This window comes from Poecilia mexicana, unplaced genomic scaffold (genome assembly GCF_051168715.1).
Source record: "Poecilia mexicana isolate PSO_F unplaced genomic scaffold, ASM5116871v1 scaffold_23, whole genome shotgun sequence".
Lineage (NCBI taxonomy): Eukaryota > Metazoa > Chordata > Actinopteri > Cyprinodontiformes > Poeciliidae > Poecilia > Poecilia mexicana.
The window spans coordinates 2,091,246-2,113,889 of NW_028263392.1; the positions used below are offsets into that span (position 1 = coordinate 2,091,246).

General features: G+C 41.1%; 1 protein-coding gene across 1 annotated transcript in view; it reads right to left on the reverse strand.

Annotated features, from left to right (window-relative positions):
• camk1da (calcium/calmodulin-dependent protein kinase 1Da) overlaps positions 1-20,058 on the reverse strand; it is a 64,610-nt gene extending 44,552 nt beyond the window's left edge. Inside the window, exon 1 of the mRNA XM_088003135.1 lies at positions 19,690-20,058. Within this exon, the coding sequence (XP_087859261.1) occupies positions 19,690-19,787 (98 nt within the window). The 5' untranslated portion in view covers positions 19,788-20,058. The remainder of the gene's footprint in view (positions 1-19,689) is intronic.
• Positions 20,059-22,644: the final 2,586 nt, after the last annotated feature.

Sequence of the window (22,644 nt, forward strand, 5' to 3'; positions counted from 1 at the left end):
CTGAATACAAAGCGGTCTGCCAGAGGTGTGTGTCGTCGTGGTGACAAGAAGGCTCCGATTTACCGTTTCCTAGGATGCGCTTGAAGAGGGGAAAAACATGTAGGGGAAACCCGACGCACATTGGAAAAATGAGCTGAAGGGAATAACAAGCAGAATGGAAAGATTTAAGAGGTTTGGAAACTCTAATAAGCAGAATATCTTGAGTTCAATAGCATTGGAGGGCTGTAAGTAGGGGTGCGTCAAAAATCAATTTGCATAACTATCACAATTCGATTACTATTGTTGCAACTTAACAAGGTTGCCCAGGCATTTGGAAGAGAAACAGGCCCACAGCATCACAGATCCTCCACTGTACCTAGCAATGCACTGATATCCATATCTGCAGTTTAATGTCGTCCAATACAATCTCATAAAGAAAAACAGCTGAAATGGACTTGAAGCAATTCCCTTTTTTAAAAACAACTCTGACATAGAAGTATTGTACTACAATTTATATGTTAACTCTGCACCAGTACAGCACACTTAAATAGACTAATTGTTTCACAAGCTTGGCCAAAGATGTAAAAACGATACAACTTTCATTTGTTCAGTCAGTACAACAGCCAATGTAAAATAAATAATAGAAAAACTGAAACTGACAAAACAACAGGTTGGTTATCTTGCTCAAATATATATATAAAAAAACCTACAAGAAACCTTCTTTCAAATGGTTCAGAAAGTGCAATTATAAGTTCTAAATAAAATGTAAGATAAATAAAGCGTGACATCGGTCTGAGCACGAAGCATAGAATTAGAATTAATAGATCTGCCCTTGTGGATTGGTCACATTGTCAACAATATCCAATCTAGAATTTTTTTCCAATTTTGCAATTAATCAGTTAACTGCATGGTAAATTAATATGAGCTCGATAATATTCATTCTGATGGAAGTTTTCTTTATATCATAGTCCATTTTATTAATGTTTTTAATTGGAATTAGTGTTTAATGCTGTTTTATTTTGTTTTTGGTTGTTCTGTTTTACTGGATATTTAAAACATCCTCCAGTTCCAGTATTAAGTGTTCCTTACAGAAATTAAAGTTTACAGGGCCATTATCAGTGTATTACCAGTAAATAATCTCCAAAGAACAATAGTATTGTTTATTGCAATAATTACTGAGACAATTCAACGTCCAGCAGAATGTATTATCATGACACAGAAAATGTGTCCAAGTTGTTAAGCTTCAAAAAAACAAAAAACAAAACTGGTGCTATGTCTTGAATTAGCCATTTATCGATTTTGGTAAACCTTCCAGATTGACTCCATGAAATTCGAAGTCAACACAATGACTCATAAAACCTCCACCAGTTTCCTTAAAAGGATGCTCTGACAACACCCAGACACATTTTGTTCCCACTCAGAACTCCTAATGGTTTCTAAATCTACAGGAATCTGCTCTACTGGTTAGAAGAGAGAAACATAATATGGAAAATGTGACTCAACTTTCAAATTTATTGGACTTTAAATGGATTAAAATGATGTTTGGATAATTGCTGGTGTTCCAAACGGCAGGTGGGAAAGCTGCTGATCTGAATCAATATGACAACAGGAGGTAAGGCGTGATGGATGGGGATTTATTACAGCTGGTGTGTAAATGCACTGGAGCAGAATGCAAACACATATGTCACAGGCACAAAGAGCGGCGTGATTAGTAGGAAAAGTTTACTACCGTTTATCCCTGCACCAAAAACACAAGCCTGGATGGAAATGAGGAATGGAAAAGTGTGGGCGCACTATATTGGTTTGGTAGCGGAGCTCGCAGGCTCAAAAAGAAAAAAAAAAACCTGTTGCCACGGCAGCAATTAAGCGCCAATTATAGTCTGTATTCTAACTGGGGCTCCGATAGCAGAAGATGAAAACAAGAGGGAGCGAGCGCTGAAATGAAAGGTCTGACGAGTCTTCTCTGCTATTAGAATGACAAACCTCAGAACAGACGCCAAACAAGAATTCCCTCTGAAATTCCTGACTGCTGTGCCGCCACAACCGCAGCACATCCAACAGGCAGCCGGAGCGCAAGCTGAACAAGATGCAAACCAGTGAAGGATGTCCCTACCAGCTGAAAGCAAACCAAGCAAATACAATGGTGGAAAAAAAAAAAAAACCTGAGCTGCATGCCAGGATATCAGGAGAGTAAAACCAAAACTTGAGACAAACCCAAAACGGAGATTTAGAGAAACAGAAGTCTATCTGGACAAAAGCTGTCTCCAATCTGTAGGCAAAGTAAAGCTCTCCCTGGTTCATGTTTACTACTGTAATACATTCCTACACATTTCTTCTGTTTTTGCTACATTAAGATGTTTCAGATAAATCAAGTTTTAATATCGGACCTACCTATTATTTCATTTCTTAAAGAGGCAGTATAATGTGTTTTCCAGGCACATACTGACATTAAATAGCACAATCAAGTATAAAAATGCTAAAAGATAAAACTGGGCCTTTGTCTGTTTAAGAAGCTCCTGCTCTTTCAGAACTGTACCTTCATGAAGTCATCACAACTTGGCTTCTCTATTAACCCTTTAAAAAAATTTTTAACCAGAGTTAAAGTTAAAGTAGCTCGTATAATGAGCTCAGGGTTAGGGTTAGGGGTTAGGGTTAGGGTTGCTGCTAGCTAGTCTGAAGGAGCTGAGTTGGGGAGTCAAAGAGGAGGAAACGACAGCATGGAGGAGGAGAGTTTTCCTCAAAGGTGGATCAAGGTTCACCCAGGCATTTTGCACAGCTGAATGGTTGCCAAAGGAGATTAAGGGATTTCTCAAAAATGCATGAAAGAATCAAGGCAACACTCCAGGAATGTTTATTATGAGGGTATAACATTATGACAAAATGCTGCTCCTTAAAGAAAAAAAAGGCTTATGATGATTTTCTCACATCATACATTCTCCTATTCAACTACTGCCTTCTGCTTATCAGAGAAAGGGTCGCCTGGGCAACAGGTCCAACATCCCTGTATGATGTCACTAAAAGACTATGAACCCATTCAAGTGCTCAGTCGATGATTAGAACCAATCTAATTGTGGATAAGCCACAACTTTCTTCAGATGAACAGAAGCTATTATTATTATTATTATTTGACCTGAAGAGGACTCTAAACAATCTAGAGTCAAAGCACATTTTCCGTTATTACAGCTAGAAACTAGAGATCAGGTACTGAAATCTGGGAGTAGAGATGAACTTTGACCTGAACCTTCAGCATCATATAGACAGTTACAAAGTCGGCCTTCTATCACCTGAAGAACATTTCCAGGATTAAAGAATTAATTTTCAAGCAAGATCTAGAGAAACTCATCCAAGTGTTTATCTTCAGTCGCATTGATTACTGCAACAGTGTCTTCATAGGTCTGCCGAAAACAAAAATAAAATAAAAATAAATCAGACAGCTGCAGCTCACATTCCATACACAGAATTTTCTCAATTTACAGTTTTATCAAATCTGACTCACCATCTAATAAACATCAGAAACCAAACCTGACAAGTTTCCACAGCTCACACAGGCTCCATAATGGGCATTTCAGTAGATACATATCAGTGTTGGTAGTGAGAGAGTTGTTTAAAGTCTTTACCCTGCATCTCATAATGTCCTGATTATGTTACACTGACTTGTTTCTAGTTCACTTGTTTTATTCACCTACTTGACAAGAATCCTGATGAAATTAACACCAACCGAGGGCCAGGAGAACGGTACAGATGCACAGGGTGAGGCGTCGCCTCGGATTTTTTATGTTTACTCAGATCAACACGACGCAGATCCACCAATGCTGACTGAGCCACCAAGGTACGGCTTTTTCCATGGCAACAGTGCAAACCACCACAGGGATTTCACAAGACTTTCAATATGTTGACATCCATCACCATGGAAATCACATTTACCTGTGATATCCACAAATAAATGTGGGAATCACATTTATTACTTATAACGTAACTCATCAGTACATTACAATTCTATAGTTAAGAGTTGGGGTGAAACATTTACAAGTGTCCACATGACAATGACGGCGAATGACACACATATGATCAGTAAAAAGAAAAAAAATGAAATGAATCCAAGAGTCAAAAATATTTGATCAACTGTTACAAATTGGTTCCTGTTGGCACTGCTGATGTGGTAACTGTACTTAGACACAGGACCGTAAACACGGCAAAAGATAAAAGCTGGCGATAGCAGAGCAGCATCAGACCCTCAGACTCAGGTCATGCTGAGAGAGAGGTATATGTAGGAACAAAAAGAGAGGAAGGGGGAGTGGTGAGAAAAGTAGAAAAGGAGAAGAAAAGAGGCAGCTACGGCTGAAGATAAAAAGACTTGACCTGACACATTACAGGGCACGGCGGAGGTCGCCTGCTCTAATAGCTGGAGCCAAGATGCTGACAGCGAGATGAAAGGAAATACTCCTTTTATGCTATCAGCCCTGAGAGGAAGCATTTAGGTGTGTAACCTGGATAGTTTGAGTTTAGCTTTTACTGTAAAACACAAACAGGATTGACATCCTCATAGACTTCCAGGTAGCAACACCACAGGGTTCCTCGTCACTAACAGAGCCAGTTTTGTTTAAATGAACATGCAATGCAAAACCATTAGAAATGAAATCGAGACAATAACCACTTGTGATGATACTGCAAGCCCTCATGACAAGATCAGACAATTATCTATAATGGAAGTTCTTGAATCAATGGTGCTAATTCTTCTGCAGCCCTCCAGTTGATTTAAATGCTGGAACTTCTGTAAATTTTGGGGTCGGATAAAATATAGTGCATTCCGAAGGAAATAAAATAGTCTCCATGTTTTTGTCTTTACGCAGGAAGTTCCAACATCCCATCGACTGCAGGTGGATAAAAGTAACTGACTTTTTTTTTTCTCGATTGTTTGATCCCCTTTCTTATGCCACCCTGGGCAACCGCCCACATGGCCTATGTTTGATAAGGTTATACCTATGATATAATAACTTTCATAGCTAGTTGCAGAAAAATAAAATAAATAAATAAATAAATAAATAAATAAATAAATACTTTAACTGCAGTACATGCATTGTAAAGTATGCCAACATACTTTATATTAGACTCACATTAATGGAAAATAAATACTTTTTCATAGTTTTGAGATATTTAGATTTTCTGAGAAACTGAATTTGGGGTTTTTATTAGTTAAAAATCACTAACTGTCAAAACGAACAAAAATAAATGTGTGAAATACATCACTGTGAGTTTTACTAGATGAGCTGAAGTACTGTTATACAATTTCAATGAGAAACAACTATTTGTTAAACTAATACTTAAGGCAGAATCACATTCGAATAAATAAATAATTTGACCCCCTTTGTAATAACACCCTGGGCAACCACCCATATGGCCTATAATAAAAATCTACCACTGTTCTCAGTCAGTTAAAAACATAAAATCTGCACAACATAGACCTGTCAGCAAAGAAACAAATTTCACAGATTAACCATGTATCCAGAGCTGTGTTCCAGGATTAAAACAAGCGTTACCGTTTCCACCGAGCCACGCCGTCATGCCCGTACATGTGTTTCCTTCTGCCTAAACTAGTCGCACTTTAAATCCCCCCTACGGCTGCTTTGCTGCATCTGTTTTGCAGAAAAACAAATATTTTCCGGTAAGCCGTGGTTACACCCTGACAAAGTCACACATGGAGGAACAGGTGTTAACAAGACAGAAGTTTGACTGGGTTCAGTCCAACAGACACAAACTCATCTAATCACCCTCCAATGTCGCAAACGTACTAATGAAACACACACACACATGAGAAGGGAGTGTAAACAGTGGCAGAAGGCTGCTTGGTGAAATGTACCCGGCAGCAGCTCGGCTTATTAGAAGTGACTCAAGGCTTTATTAATGCTGTAGGGGGGATGATGTGATTGTCCTCCCCCAAAATCATACAAACTTCATTACTCAATTAGAAACTCCCAAGATAAACTACAGGAGTGTTTAGTCCAACCAAAGCAGCTGACTGAGAACATAAGAGCTCAACATGATCAGTTTACACTTTGGATTTCCTTGATATTTAAATGTAACACACCCCATAATCTCTACTTCACACACTAGTCAATTTCAGAGGTTATTCCTGTTCAATTTGAAAACTACAGGTTAAAGTACTGTCTGCCAAATGTATTAATGGAAAGTTGAGTGAAAGAATAAACTGTAGAAGGGAAAAGTTGCAGAAAAAAACACAGATAGCTGAAGCTTTTAATGGATGGTGAAGCAAACTAAATTAATCAATTTCGAGAGATCCATGAGACGTGAAACAATCAAATTTTATTAAACAAATCAGACAAATTTTAATTGATGAAGCTAACTTGAGTAATTACAAAAAACAGTTTTCAAATGATTATTTCAATTTACAAAGGAGCAGTATTAGGTTTTTCCAGCCACACAGTGCCATTTAACTGCACACTTATGTCAGCTTGAGGTGTTATAAAAATGCTGTACATATCAAATATGACTTTAAAATAATTTGAGGTGCAGGACTCGAAAACGTCAAAGTATTTTATTGTGATTATGCTTACATACATGAATACTCAATAGAAAATAAAATGTTCAAAAAATGTATTCAATCGTTGTTGAACAACACACTGAGTTTGAAAGGCTAATTTCTAATTTCTGTTTGTTAGTTTCATAAGTGCACAATATAGTTCCAGTTATAATTTTTCCCCATTAATAACTGTTTTTATTTATTTCAGTTCACAAAAATGTTTTGTCAACTTTAGTTTTCATTATTTAGTTAGTTTTAGTTAACTATAATAACCTTGCTGTTAAACATGGAATATAACAAACAGAAATTATTTTCCTGTCATCATTTTGGCGCCCCTTCTAGCGTGGCGCCCCAGTGTAGTCCACACCCACTTTTTGCGCCACTGGTTGTATTTGTGTCTATGTGCGCTTGCACGCCGTCGCTATGTGTTCAACTCAAGGGCGACTTGACAAGTTGTGTAAGTGGGTCACGACAGGCCTCATAAACAACAACACACACATCAGATAAAATAAAATACTTCACTGTCATTGTGCAGTACAATAAAATTATGATGCATAGTAACTCCAGAGGCCAAAGGAGAAATACATTTTAAAAAAGCCTGAATCACCTTTATCTGAGTACAGTAATGGGACTGAGTAAAAGTAGGTCTGCTATAATACAGAAAAAGCCTCTATGGTGTAGCTGTGTGTGTGTGTGTGTGTGTGTCCCTCGTAAAGGTGTGTGTTTCACTTAACAGCACTATAATGTGTGTGTGTGTCATAGCTTCCAGAGGTTTTCTTGCAGTTGGAGTTGTGTATACATGTCTCTTTGTGTTTGCTCTCTTGTGGGTCTTCTCCCTGTGTTTGTGTGTTAAGTGGTGGTCTGCCCTAAATTACCTGTCGAGAAGACAGAGTGTACGGCGGTCGGCCGCGGCGCTGCGGCAGGACTGCTTCCATTAACGGCGGCCATCGTTCACAATCTGATGGGCAACAGCTAAGGGTTACCACGGCGACCCTGTCGCATGCCTGCCAAATATTACTTAGTACACGATGTTACTACCCAGGGTGTCTTAGGATAAGACCCTAAAAAGGTTGTGGTGACATTTTTGTATAGTGAGCACAACAGAAAAAAAATGCTTGACCAATAGCCTTATTAGGAGCTCTTGATATTTGTTTCACTTATGTGTACACTTCAGCAAAGGTCATAAAGATGCACTATTGCCACCTATAAAGTGGCAGCGGAATCAGACAGGATAATAGAAAGGAATCATAATTTGATCGAAGAATTGTCTTAAGCTCTACGTTAGCTTGGCCATCGCCTTCTTACGCAATTCCGCTCAATTCTCATCTCCCGTCAATGCAATGGCAGTGGAGGAGGTGAACAAAGCCAATCAGTTCAAGTTGCTTCCAAAAATTGAGCAATTAATATCAGAGCCAGAGAGATGTTTAAGATATTTTATTTCTGGCAAAGATGTCATGGACCTACTCCCCACAGGGTTGTTTACTCTACAATGCACACAATTTCCGGTAAGCCAGCGCATTACACAATTAACGGCCAAACTAAACGTTAGTGGTTGGGTAAAATCAGATCCACTCATTTCAAGATTGAACACAGTCCACACCTTCAGGTGGTAATCGTTTCTCAATAGTTGAGAGTTCAAGGTTCTGATTTTTACCAATGTCATTTGACCAAAACAGTGGTCTTAAAGTCAATATAGATCCACTGCATGGCCCGATGTCGCAATGTGTGTGGTGTGGTGTGGTGTGGTGTTCCAGGGACAAACCAGACGGGTAGCCAATCAGAAAGCGAGGTGACAGAAGCAAAGAAGGGAACCCAAGATACAGAATACAGAATACAAAACAAGTTCATAGTACAGAAAGTTCAGTGGATGTTGAAGACGTCATTGTAGTGTTTTGTGTCCTTTAAATGTGACCACAAACTATCGTCATTCCTTCTTCCCAGTTGGCCATTTTTGTTTACTCTGAACTCGTGTTTTGTGAAATTTCCCATCTGACATCTGAGTGTTGGTGAAAAAACTCACACAGGCAATATTTCATATGGTACTATTAGTTCATTGTGGACATGAGCCAGCTGGAGATGGTCTTGATTAGAAATGCTACAGTTATGAACCCACAACCTCACCGTCCTGTGTCAATTCAAAGGGCTTGACTGGTTTATATTTGACCCAGGTCTGGGTTAGCAAAATAACTCTAACTGAACCATTTGTAACCCAACAGTTTTTAAAGTGTGTTCTGGTTGACAATGTGTGACTCTGCTGGGAAGCAGAGGTTTTGTAACACTTCTAAGGTTTCGATGTGGTACTTAGATAAATCAGTAGTGACATAACTATTTGCACTGCCTTGCACTGAACCGAAACATTTGACATTAGTTTTGGCAAATAGTTTGTTTGCTAAAGGATTCTAAACACCAGAGAAGAACAGGTTTAGGAGCAAAATACTGTGTTGATATTGAAACACTTAATATTTTGAAGACAGCTTCAATTTGTCAGCCATCAGCACATCCGGAAATAATGATGTGATTGTGGTCGCACAAAACCAGTCAGCCAATTCGAAGCTCAGCTATGTGAAACCTTATCATACTGTAAAATCAACTGATATAAACTTCCTTTAAAAGCTATGAGATCTAAGGTTGAACCGATAAACCGGCTGAATAATAAATCGACCCAGATTTTTTAAATTTTGGGAGATTGGTGATCAAACCCAACATGCAAAACGCAAGTCACATCTGCACATGTGAGGTCAATATTAAACCATTGTTGCCAACTTATCCCAAATATTACTTAAAAATATTAAACAGCTTTTAAATCATTAGTTATGATAAGGCTTTTAATATTCAAATTTCTTTTGTATTTTTATTATCTCATTTTGTCTTATATTGTTATGCATTTTAATTGATTTGGTACACTTTTTGTGTCTCTTGTGTCGATTATGATGCTTTAATAGATTTTTTTATGTAAAACACTTTGTGACATTTGTTTTAAAAGGTGCTATGCAAATGAAGTCCTATTATTAGCAACTTTGTCGCTCTATTTAGAGACTTTTCACACCAAAAAAATAGGCATTTACAAAAATCAGAACTGGCAGGTCAGGCTTTTTAAAGATCGGCGATCAGCCAGAAAACTGCGATCGGTGCAGCCGTAATGAGAACGCTCAGTTTTAATCCATTCCAACCCGTTCTGTGGACTCACGAAAGGAAATGATTAGAAAAGAAAGCCCAGATCTCCTTGTTCATGCCATGGATTAATCCTTCCAAAAGGAGCATGGATAGGGAAACATGGACGGCCTCCAACAGAGGCCGGCTGACGAATATCTCATTCTGGAGTCTGAGCAGAGCTCCTCATCCCCCTGGCTGGTCCTGAGCTCTGCCTCCATCGCTGCTGCTGCTGCTGCTGCTGCTTACAATTAGTTCATTACTGAACCAACAGATTCAAAATCATTCGTGTGAAGATTCTATTAGCCTCTGTTCTGAAATTTACATAATGAGACACCACTTAGGTTCTTGAATGCCTTGCAGCTCTAAACAGAGATGTCGTTTTTTTTCAGAACAAAAGCTTTTCTTGGCTCCAACAACAGCAGATGGTGGAAGGAGAGATCGAGTAGCAGAACGAAACCACTTCCAACATATTTATCCTTCAGAAGTGGAACATGAATGCCAAAGGGCCCCTGAAGCCCCCCCTCTCCCTTCAGGCTTATGTGAGCTCCTGCTTCCATCCCTTATTGCTGTTCGCATACAATTCTTCATTTCCATACCGTTATCTCTTCTTCTTTGTCCTCTTCCCTCCTCCACTCCATTATTTTGCTATATTTTCTTTTGCCTCCATCACAAGCACCAGAGCCTTAAGAGAAAATATGCAAAGCTGCTTTGTGATTTGCTCCTCCGTTCAGGCGAGTGCAGAATCGCCAATCAGGGTCGACTGCTAACTTCTCCTGCACTTAAAAACGCAGATCTGGTACATTTTCATGTGAACACAGCAGCCACTGCTCAGGCCTACCAAATCAATCTTCTTCTTCTTCGAGAGAATGTCGATGTTTGAGAAGATCGAAAATGAAATCGAACAAAACAACACAGTCTGGAAGCATTTCCCAGAGTGGCTAGAGTCCTGATCAGTCAGTTTATAACCCAATCAAAGTCTGAGAGGGGGATACTGTTTCACTGCTTAGCTCCAGAGAGGATCCATTCTTCATCACTGCAAAATCTTCTTTGAATACAGAAAAAATCCTTGAAAAGAAAATAAATTAAATACTCCCTGAATTTTAAAAACAACACAATATTCCGGAGCAAAATGAAGCCTGTTTTACACAGCACTAACCACGTGCTGTTAGCATGCTACTTTGGAAGGGGAAATATGAAGACTGTTATTATGGCTAGAGATGAAGTTGTGCTTCAAGTTTTATTGATTATTCATTAACCATGTTTCCTATCGCATTAGAAAAGGTTTATGGGAAAGTTTCCTTGCTAGCTTGAGATGCTTTTTGGCTTTTTTGAGAGCTGATATGCTAAAGAGTTAAAGCGCTTAAGTGGAGATGGAAACACATCAAACGTAGACCTCACATCACTCAACTGGTTCCTTTGTTAGAATCATTAGCATTACATGGTGTCAGAACAATTACAGTTTGCCTGCTAGCAACATATTCCTGAAAATGTCTTTTAATTTTTCTGAGATGTGTGGCAAAATGAAGCCTGTTCTGCACAGTGCTAATCACATACTGGTAGCATGCTACCTTGGAAGGAGAAATATGAAGGCTAGAGATGAATTTGTACTTTAAGTTTTAGTCATTAACTGTGTTTCCTATCTCGTTAGAAAAGGTTGATGGAACGGCAAAATAATAAATAACTTCTTAGATTTCGCAAAAAAATAGTTTTTATGCTAGCTTGAAGTGCTTTTTGGCTTTTCCGAGAGCTAAAGCCCTAAAGTGTTAACAGCTAAACAGATTGAAGTACATTTTCTGAATAAGTTAATAATAAGAAAGTGAAAAAAACAGATTGGTGCTTCTCTAGACGGAAAACTTTTCAATGGCACTGTATACAACTATTGTTCTAAATCTACGTTCAACTGATACTTCAGTCGGATATCAGACATAAACCAACTTTTCATAACCTCAAAATAAAGTACAGTTCCAAACCACAACATGGTCGACTACAACACTTTATTAACCCCAGTGCGCCTCCTCTCTTGAACAGAGAGCTGGTACTGATTCATGTTGACACGAATTCCTGTGCCCCGTCCTCTGCTGACTCCTAACGGTGTTGTGAACCAGGCCGATAGCCCGCAGCACAGCAGTTAGCTCCGCAGCTCACGTCGCTGACCTCCAGCGGCTCCGCTGTCGTCCTTGATCACTAAATATGCGGCCGTCTCCCACCAGCTGCTCCATTCATCACAACAAGCGTTTGCGTCCCAGCAGGTTGTATTCCCCTTGTATCACTCTCGGAGAGCAGATGTTGTTGTCGAGGGCCTTTGGGATTGCACAAGAGCGCTGAAACCGAGTCCTTCGACCAGGACAAACAACCCTCCGACGGAGATTGTCCGAGTATGCAAAGTCCAACTCATTCCCTCCTATGTTTTGTTTATTGAAAAAAAAAAAAGACATTTCTAACCTTTTCCCATTGGCACATGCAGCTGTGTTCATAAATCTATACAGCTGTCTAACGGGTGGCGGTGGCAGCAGCAGCAGCAGAAACAACAGGCTCCCAGATCGGGGACATTATAAGCTGGATGTTATCACAGAGAGGCTTAAAATAGAGCCTTGATCCGATAATGGACTGAAGTTTATGATCATTAATACTCTGGACCCACGTGTCAGTCTGGGATGAAAGTCCCCCCCCACCCCTCCTGCACACTTCTCCTCATACACAAAGTTTCACAATAAATGCAGAAACTCAAACCTTCGAGAGCAACAGTGTCGCTCACACAGTCGAAACCAGAAGGTTCCACACATCAAACAATAAATGCACCTTCTTTTGCTCTGTTTGAAGGTAAATCAGATCAAACTTCTCTTGGTGGAATTAGTAAAATAATTTCTATTTGCTAGATGTCAGAATAATGAGAGAGTGTCAGAGATGTTTTCAAAATCAAAACTTTACATACATCTTATCAGTATTCGGTAGCACTGCCTTTGACTTGAGTCGAAGATTTTGGGTTTCCTTCCTCAAGTTTCTTACATTAGTTCTGGTCCATTCTTCCTGAAAGCGCTGGTGGAACCGACACTCGCACACCTTTTCAGATCTGCCAACAAATTCTATGTATTATTGACTTTGTTCTCCTGAAGCCACTTTGTAACCACTCTGGCTGTAAGTGTAAGGTCATTGTCCATTTGGAAGACAAATCTGAGCCCAAGTTTGAGATCTTTAGATGTTTCAATATTTCTACTTAATGTTCTTTCCCCATGATTCCATCTATTTTATAAAGTGCATCAGTTAGCGATGGTCATTTTGGACATGTTGCTAAATATGAAGGTTCCTGTGGACATTTTGCAAACTGCAGTCTGTTGTTTCTGTGTTTCTCTTGGAGTAGTGTTTTCCTCCTTGCTGAGTAGCAGGTTTGACTGCTGACAGCTGAAGCCTCACCAGCTTCAGCTGCAACTTCACCGGGTCTTTGGCTTTAGCAACATAGCCTCTATGGTCTCAGCAACAAACAAGGGCATCTCTGCTTCACTGAATCCACATCTATAAAAGCAGTAAAAAACTTGAAAAATAAAAGTTTCCTTGATGTTTGCACAATTCCCCTTTCCAATGCCTCCCCCCACTGAAGTATGCAGTGTGTCTTTGTGTTGGACAGTCACATAAAATCCACATTAGGAAGGAAAATGTGAAAAAATTTGAGGAACCTTCCGGCCAGGACTCCCCTGCTGCCCCAAAGGTTCACCCAGAGTAAACATCTTTGTTATTTTGCCACAAACTGGTTCACCATTTTGCTGATTTCTTTAAAAAGACTTTACAGCCTCAGTGTAGAAACAATGGGACCGTGAGGCTTGGGATGGGAAGCAAACATGATGTGCACACATATTGTGTTTTCATCCTTTTTGTGTGGCACCGAGCCATTCTTTAATGACCACGACTGCTGCAGTCATTTGGTAAATGGCTGAATGCAGATTAATCATTCTCTCACTGCACTCAAACGTCAGATGTTTCCTTTTACTCATTTTATAAAATGGACTTGAGAACAAAACTGGTAAAAAAAAAAGAAAAAACAAGAAGAAAACAGATTCTGCGATCAATAAAGTACATCTCGTCTTTTCTTATGAAAACTGCACATGTGCTGTTGTGCACCATTCGGGGCGTAGGCTGGCAGTCCACTGATGAAGCTGGCTTTGTTACAAAGCTAACAATCATCTTTTGTTCTATTTTTAAGATCCTATTTATACCTCGAGTGAAAGGAACTTTGAAAAGTCCGTCACGCACGCTGGCACCGCAACTCTGCACTGTCGAGAGAGACCAGGCAGAGTTAGACGCGGGTTGGTGGTGTGGTGGGGAGGGGATGTAGGACAGAGTTGTAGACATAAAGAGGAGATAAAGAGAGGACAAAATGACTTGGGAGGGATGTGGATTGCGGAGTCCCAGAAACGGTGAACTGAGAACAGTGCCGGCGCCGGGGAAGTGGAGCATCAATTAAGGGCAGCGTGCCCTGGACGGCACTGTAACGTTCCCACAATGCATTACCATCACATTTCTCTTCCTGTCCCATCCTCACACACACACACTTCTCCTCCTTTGAAAAGGTCTTCCGCAGTCACATCCAACCTGAAATCCAGCGCTGAGCTAGCCAGGCTAATGTAGGGCTTTGGCATGCCCTTTGCTAGCTGGCAACGTCTAGCTAGCTAGCTCAATGCAGACAAGATGAATGCCGTTCCAACAGAAGGTACTCTGGGTCAAGTTCAAGTCAAGAAATAATGACACTGTTGTTGTACGGGTTACGTCACAATAAGAAATTTTGTTTTACAATAAATTGTCCCTGAAGTTATTGCAATAAATTATAATACTGACCATTTTCAAGTGATATAATGATAATGCCTTAATGCGCATTCTCAAAATCAATAAACTTTGAATGTTAAACATCATTAACACTGGAGCTAGAAGACATTCGAAATCGATTCAGGATTCCCAGGACTACGATTTGTGATTTTTTATAGAACAGATTTGTTTTTTCTGCACCTCTAATTTAAATGCATAAATGTTTCTTTTTGCCACTTTTGATTGAATTCCATTTTGGTATGATTGGTCTTCCATACCCTACTTATAAATGCTGGGTGGATCAAACTGTTTGAATTTTAGTCTCCTGCTGGTGACATGTTTATATTTGAATTCCCTCATCTACCATAACGCCTTGTGCTTAGTGATCAGATTCACTACTGTTAGCAACAAATGGATTGATAATGTGCTTAAAAAACTATGTGTTTATGTGTATTTTTACTTTCCCACCAACTACATCAAGACTCTCTTGAATAAACTATTTCCTTTGCACTTCCTCAGTTCACAGTGACCTCTCCTGCTGAGATGTGCAGCCCACCTGCAGATTACACACACACATGCAACAAAGAACACACTCCTGTTCCTTCTGAATAATTGATCAGTGAGGAACAGGGGCCCACACGGCACACACACCAGGGGGGTGGGTGGGGGGTAATCAGACACCAGGGAGAGACTCAAACACATCACTCTGCACACAGCTGCGGCTCTAATTGAGCCCCTCTGAGGTTGATAAACCTGAAGAGGTGAGGCGTTCAGGTGCTCAGGCAGAGAGTCGGACCAGAGGATGCAGGGATGGCAGTGTCAGGTGTCTGACATCACTTCCTGGGGTCAAAACCTACCGAAGCAGAAAACACACCGCGGCTTCTCTGCTGCAGGAAGTGGCCTGCGGTCGTCCATTGGCCAATCAGGAAACCAGCTGACCCGCCTCAGGCAACAACAATTATCTGATTGGTTCCAGGACAGAAAGCAAGAGTCTGTTTGGGAGTCAGTCAATGCAGCCGCCTCTCCTCCACCACACACACACACACACACACACCCCCACACACACACACACACACACACACACACACACACACATCCTGCTTTCCCGCTTTCTGCTGACGCATCAGTTACAAACATCCATCATCGGCGCCGGCTAACAGAACCGACTCGGATCACTGCCGCTCTGCCTCCTGAGTGAGCAGGTGTCTTCGTGAGTCACATCTGCTCCAAGTTTCAGCTGCGCCGCAGCAAAAACGAAAAGAAAAAAAATAAACAATTAACCCTGCTTCTTGAACTTCCCAAATTCTGAATTCATCGTTAATCCCAATCTACACCAATCTCCAAACAAGATAACTCCTCTAAACTGGAAGTGGATGCAGAGAATTGGTTTAAAGTGAAATTTCCACCTGATTGAAAAGGAAAACAAACATCTCCTACCTGGGAGCTTCCTCTCCTAAAGCCTCGAACTCCCACAGGAAAAGGCTTACGACCCTGACAGTGATACCGCTGCAGCTCAGGCTGTAATTCCTGCTGTCTGCTAAAGTCTTGCTGTCATCAACAAGAAAATCCCCCCTCCACACACACACGCACACACACACACACACACACACACAGACACACACACACACACACACACCTCCAACCACCACCGCTGCTGCTGCCTAACCTTACTTAAAGTCATCACAAGTCGCTTTATAAACAGAACCAACACAAGCGCTGGGATAATGGAGCAGCACTGGAACAGAAACACCACTGCAATGAAGCTTGAGGACAAACCAAACAAAGATGTGTGTGTGGTCAAATAAACAGCAGGAGATTTAAGACGGTGAGTAAATTCACCTCAGTTTAACAGTCATCATCAAGGATGATGTGTGCTGTTTGCTTCCTTAAGGTGTGAAAGAGGGGTTTTTGTTGTGTGTGTTTATGATAAGAGATGCACTGGAAAATAGGGAAGCACTGATTGCGGTTTTCTGTCCGAAAGGCCTGACCTGCCAATTCCGATCTTGTTCGATCACAACTTTTTTTTTTTGCATGAAAAGCCACTAAATATAGGGACAAAGTTGAAAGTTGCTAAGTTGACAGCAGGTCGGTGACTGTTGTTTACCACATATGTGCAGGCAGGTCTGTCAGTTCCCTCTCAGAGCAGAACAAAAGGAGAGAGTGTATGATTTTCAGACCTTTGCAGAGGTGGGTTTGGTTTCAGCTCAGCACCGATCTCCAAAATTAAAGAAACTGTGGCTGGACGCTGGCCTAGTAACACTAGCTGCGCTAACCAGGTTTATCAGGTGCTTATAAACACAACTTTCTCTCGCCAGTATCATTCCTTGGACAAGACGGATTATTTACAGCTGGTAATACACACACACCATGTACATATGCAAGTAAAAGAGTGTTGTGTTTTTGTTTTCCACTCTTGCCATAGTAGTTTCTCTGTATCCACCTGGACTCACTAGTGAGCAGGCGGCTAACGTCCTTCCATTCAAAGAGCTGGGTCGGCTGGAAATGAACTCATGCTGAGGGAAGGCTCTGAAATGAAAATGCTGAAGGCTACCATCGCCCATAAGCCAGTACAACACGAGGTTTTCACCAGCACATATACGTCTGACGGGTCACCAGGATTTCGTCACCCAGGCTAAAGCTAGGCTAACAGTGAAATGAGTGACATGACCAGCCAATCACAGACAGGTCTTTTCATCCAATCGAAATATTCGTAACATTCCTAAACAAAACGTTCCTACCAGCCCTACCATTGGTCTTCTGGGGGAAACCCTGCACGATCGGGTGGGTGATCATCATATCAGATTTCTGCCAAACAGAACATTTTGAATGTTGGCCAAAAAGCTACAGTTTGTGTCTCATCTGACTAGAGATGAGACACAAATTTGCCGTCTCCCCAACATCTGCATGTCTTCCCCTTCTCCAGTTTATTTGTTGTTCAATAAAGGACACTAGAGTCTAAAAATATATTTTTAAACTCCAAAAGCTTCACAGAAAAACTGAATTTACACTAAGAAAAAAATTTAAAAAACAGGAAACTACTAATTAGGGCTGAAACGATTCCTCGAATGATTCGAGTACCTCGATTACTAAAATTCCTCGAGGAAAATTTACCTGCCTCGAAGCTTCGTTAATTTATGTTTTATTAGTTAGCGCACCATGTTCCGGCCGGGACTTCATTTGCGTTGCGCGGAGCTCTCACTTCCGCCTCTGAGTTGTTGACAAAAGCTAAGTCTCAGCGGCATAAAGTCCAATCTTCAAGATTGGCCCGTGGGGATTTTATTGATTGATGATAATGCCCGACTTTTTATCCTTTTTCGGGAACCAATAAGCATCCTTAAAATGACTGGGGGGATGCCTGGAGTACGGCAGCATTTCTCCTCCGGGGCTGCTGGTTGAAAGCGAACGGCGGGAAGAGCGCTGAGGTGAGCGGATAGCCTGAACAGGGCGGGCGGCTGAGTAGCTGATGCTTACCGTGTAAATGTAGCTTTACCGACGAACCGCACAATAAATTTCATATCCCGGTCTGAAGAAACGGGTGGCGGAGCGCATCGTACATGGCTGGTAGATGAGTTTCTGAGTGTGACCAGTGAAGGTGTCGTAAATATCCCGTATTGCTTCCCCCCGTGTTCGTCCCCCGGTCTAACGGTTCGTCAGTCCGCTGGTCTATTTCCTCCCCTCCACCCCATGTTCGTTCATTCGCCCTCTCCTCCCACTCCAGGCGGCATTTCCCGTATTTTCAAACCCAAAGCGTGACAGGTTAGGTGGCAAGGTGAGTTTAATTAATCTATTAAACTCACTGAAGATGAATACATTAAACTAAAAGCTGGATTGTAGACATTTTTTATAAGCATATTTGTGAGCCTGCCTCTTTGTTATTACATTCAATATAATTTCAGATTTTTCTATAACTTTTCTTCTGGTTAACTTAGAAAGTGAGCTATTATTGTTACAGGTTAGTTTTCTAAACTACAAAAAAGCAACTGTTAGGGATGCCCAAATATGAAAAATTGGACTGATATTGATATCTGATAGTAACACCGGTATTATGCCAGATTTACCAATATTTCATTTTATAATTTTTTTTTTATCCGATTACTCGATTAATCGTAAGAATAATCGATAGATTACTCGATTACTAAAATATTCGTTTACAACAGCCCTACTACTAATTATTTGACTTCTAAAGACTACCAGTGGCACTGGATTCTATTTATAGGTATCAGAGTAAAGAGGGCTGAATGAAAATACAATTTTTCTTTAGATATACCTTAAAAACTATAACAATTGCTTTCCATTACACAACTTTACACCACTTTGCGTTGATCTGCCACGTAAGACGCTAATAAACTTCACTGACATTTGTAGTTGTAATGTAATAAAACATTTTACCTCACAGTAGGTAAAAGGTTTTTTTTAGGGATACACCATTTGCAGATTTCTGGTAGATCACTGAGCTTTAGATCTTTAAAAAGCCCAACCTGTTGATTTTTTTTTTTGTCTGAAAAGTTGGGAAGGTTAGTGACAAATTTGCAAAATTGGCAGCAATGGGGTGACTGTTGGCAGAGCGATAGAGGACGGCGGCTGATTTTCAGATGGATCAGGTCGGCTTCACATGAAAGCTTTGGCCCATCACCAACTTCCCAAAATGAAGGACTGATTTATCAGTGGACCCCTTGTTTTTTGTTGTTGTTGTGGGGTTTCTTTCCTTCCCTTTTTTTTTTTTTTTTTTTTTTTGTAAAATAAAGAAGTAGTAGAAGCTTTGTGCATTATACCAGGCTGCCAGCTTAGACTAAAATAGAGTGATTTGCAACCAGTGGGAAAGCTGTGTTCTTGCCAGAGGGGAATTAGTGAAACGGCTCAGCCTGATAACTGAATGGTTACAATGATTAACTCCATGTAATGAATAACACGCAAGCCTGGGAGCATCAAGCTGCCCTACTAGCAATGATGCTGTGATGTCATTGTTAAAATGTTATGAAGAATCATTAAGAGCCTGAAATTATGCTTCCGACTAAAGACTGCAGCGCATGTATTTTCACACAGGACACCCAACAAGCGCCCTATCAATGCTACAGTGTTTTAACAGAGAGGAATAAAGTATAAAGAGTCATTTTTATTCAAACGTAGTATCAAAGTGTAACTGTGAAGTCCCTGGAAGACGCAAACAGACTCCGGGTGAGGATGCCTCAGGAATATAAAACAGGCTTTTAAGGCGGTCTACTCACGTTCCGAGGACTTCTTTAAAATCAAAGATCTTCTTGATGTCATCGACCTGTTTCTTCCACGTCTCGCCGCTGCCGGTGTCTCCGTTCTCCCGAGCCATTACGCTGTTTCACCGGCCGACGCGAGTCTGGCCGAGACCGGGCTGCGAGTGGCAAGGATGCGAAAAAAAAAAAAAAAGAAGAAATTCCTCTGAAAGACAAACAAAACTATAAGATGGTACGGTGGGAGAATTTAAAAAAAAAGAGAAGAACTTGAGTGGGAGAGGTTTTTGAGAGTTGTGGTGGTGTATGGTCCGCTGCAGCAGGACCATGTGAGTCCTCCTGCAGGTTACCGTATCTCTCTGCGCTTCTCTCTCTCTCTCTCTCTCTCTCTCTCTCTCTCTCTCTCTCTCTCTCTGTCACCGCGCGGAAAACAAGCTGTCAAGTTCACAATGAGATATGAGCACTTCCGAAAGCTCTTTCAAAATAAAAGGTTGCTGTTTTTCAAGCCACAGATAAAACTATGTAATATTGACAAGGTAAGCAACATTTTCACTTCAAAAACGACTTTCTTTTGCTGCTGAATTGTTGGATAAATAGACATGAGCTCAACAACAAGGATGGTTGAATGTAGGCTATTCAACCATCAGATTGGTACAAAGTACTACTATTCCCATTCATCTTTCAAGTCTTTCAGGAACCTCTGTCCATTAATTAAGCTTCTTTGAAAAATAGCATTGGCAACATTAGCATTAGGGATGCCTGAGTTGCTGCAACATGTTTAGCACTGAGATGCTATTTTAGGCTGGAATAGTTTTGCTAACAGGCTAATTTCTTTTAGCACACCTGGAACACTGAAATAGTCTTTTCCAGCGTCCCATCAGACCATTTTATAAGAAGAAATGTGCCAGGAGAAGCAACTTTGTCGTCCATCGTTGTTGTTTGTGGATGTCGCCTGTGCGTCCGATTTACAGGCGTACCAGAAACATGCGATTACAAAGGTTCTGCTCTGGAATGTTGTATGTAAGCTATCTATCTATCTATCTATCTATCTATCTATCTATCTATCTATCTATCTATATATCTATCTATCTATCTATCTATCTATCTATCTATCTATTTATATTTTAATAATACTTGCTGAATAAAGTATTAATAGCCAAATCAAACTCAAATACGATTTCCTGTTTCTAGAAAAAGCTACTTTTGTCATACCACACATCGTCACCTTCCTAAAATAGTGATCCAAAGTGATTTTGGAAATAATTAATGAATTAAAAAACATCACCTCTTTTTTGCCTAAAGATGAGTTAGACAAAAACAAATCAATTTAGGCAAAAAGATATCTTCAGTCATTATGTTAGGAAGGCGGTGATATCTTATTTTGAAGGTATCTCCTTGACGTTTCCTACATGAAGCAGCTTCTGTGTGTAACTTAATGGAAATTGTAATGCCACCTGCAATTGTCTTAAAGCAGTTAATTGATGCCAGTGTGACAGCTTGATGAGCTCCCTGACCCCCCCAGCAAAGCCTTTCTGGGATTCTTACCATCTCTACTTAACCTCCGAAATGCATTTTCGACTGTGGCGTTATTACAGCACTCCATGTTGTTATGACAGTAATAAAAAGAAAAAGAAAAAAAGCAGCTGATTGGATTGCTGTCCATGCATCCTGTTTAACAGCATGAGTGTGTGCATGTGTGTGTGTGTGGCCTGCAAGCTGAAGCTGCAAATTCGCAATGCACCAATTTGCTGACAACCGCCATGCATCCTTCACAGTTTCTGCAATCCCCCAAAGGCGCTACAGTTCACCCTCACCCCCCCCCCCCCAAACCCCATGAGATTAGCAGGGACCCCAGCTGCAGCAGCTGCATGTTCACCTGGGTTACCAAAGACAGGAGTTTGCAGAGAGGCTCTGCGACAACTGCAAGCTGATGAAGGGGGGTGGTGAGTGGGCTCAGGCCAGCTGAGGTCGTGCCATGGCTAAAGCTCGGCCTACACCCAGCTTCTGGCCTTGTTATATCTGTGTGCATGTGGAATCCTGGAGGAAAACACAACAGCAGAAGAAGGGAGTGAAGAGGGGCAGAGGGTGGGGGGGGGGCAATGTGTTGCAACTCCTCATGAGTATTCCGGCTGCAAACTACTGCAGCTCTTCCTCGGCGGCAGCCGAAGCAGCAGCCACGGAAAACTCCTCTCTCTCTCTCTCAACCCCCACCCACCCATCTCTTCCTCCTGCTCATCCTAATCCTTTACCATGAGTCAGCAGCTCTCATCTCCCCCCCTGATGAAAGATGATTACCCAGCTGCAGAGGGAAGAGGAGGAGAGGAGAGATGCTGGGATGGGTAGATCCAGGCTGAAGGTCAACAGAGAGCAGGGGTTAAGCAGAGGACGTATTCCTGGCAGCTCCAGACAAACACAAACAAGTCCGCTGGGAGGCAGCGATGAAGCTTTACAGAACAACACTTTACCCGACGAGCGTTATGTTCTCAATCAGTTTGTTAATCAGCAGGAGAATAGAGTTGTTTTCACACCTGATAGTCCAATAGACTTCGTTTAATTTGAGACCAAAATTGCGACATTTGTCACATTTTCAGCTGGTTGACTTTCACACGGCACTGTGTCAAAACGACCCGAACCCTTTGAAAAAGGTTCCCCTCCTCGCCCGTGGTGGCGCTGCACCGAGAACCACTGAAGGAAACGACAGGAAAACCCCTGAAGAAGACACCGAGCGCAACTTCCTTCTTCAAGAAACGTAAACAAACATGAGGTAGAGTGAGGTTGGAGCGGTTGTAGGATTCCTTCATTTGTCCCACTGACTACTAGACCAGCTTTTGTTTTACTTGTATTTACCCAGAATGCCTTGCGCTTCAAGCTTTTGGCTGGTCTCTCCGTTTTGCTTAGCATTCACATATTCGAACTGCAACAGTTCACTTCAGCTGAACTGAGGCAGAGGTTCGTAGGTGGACCAGAGTTGGTTGG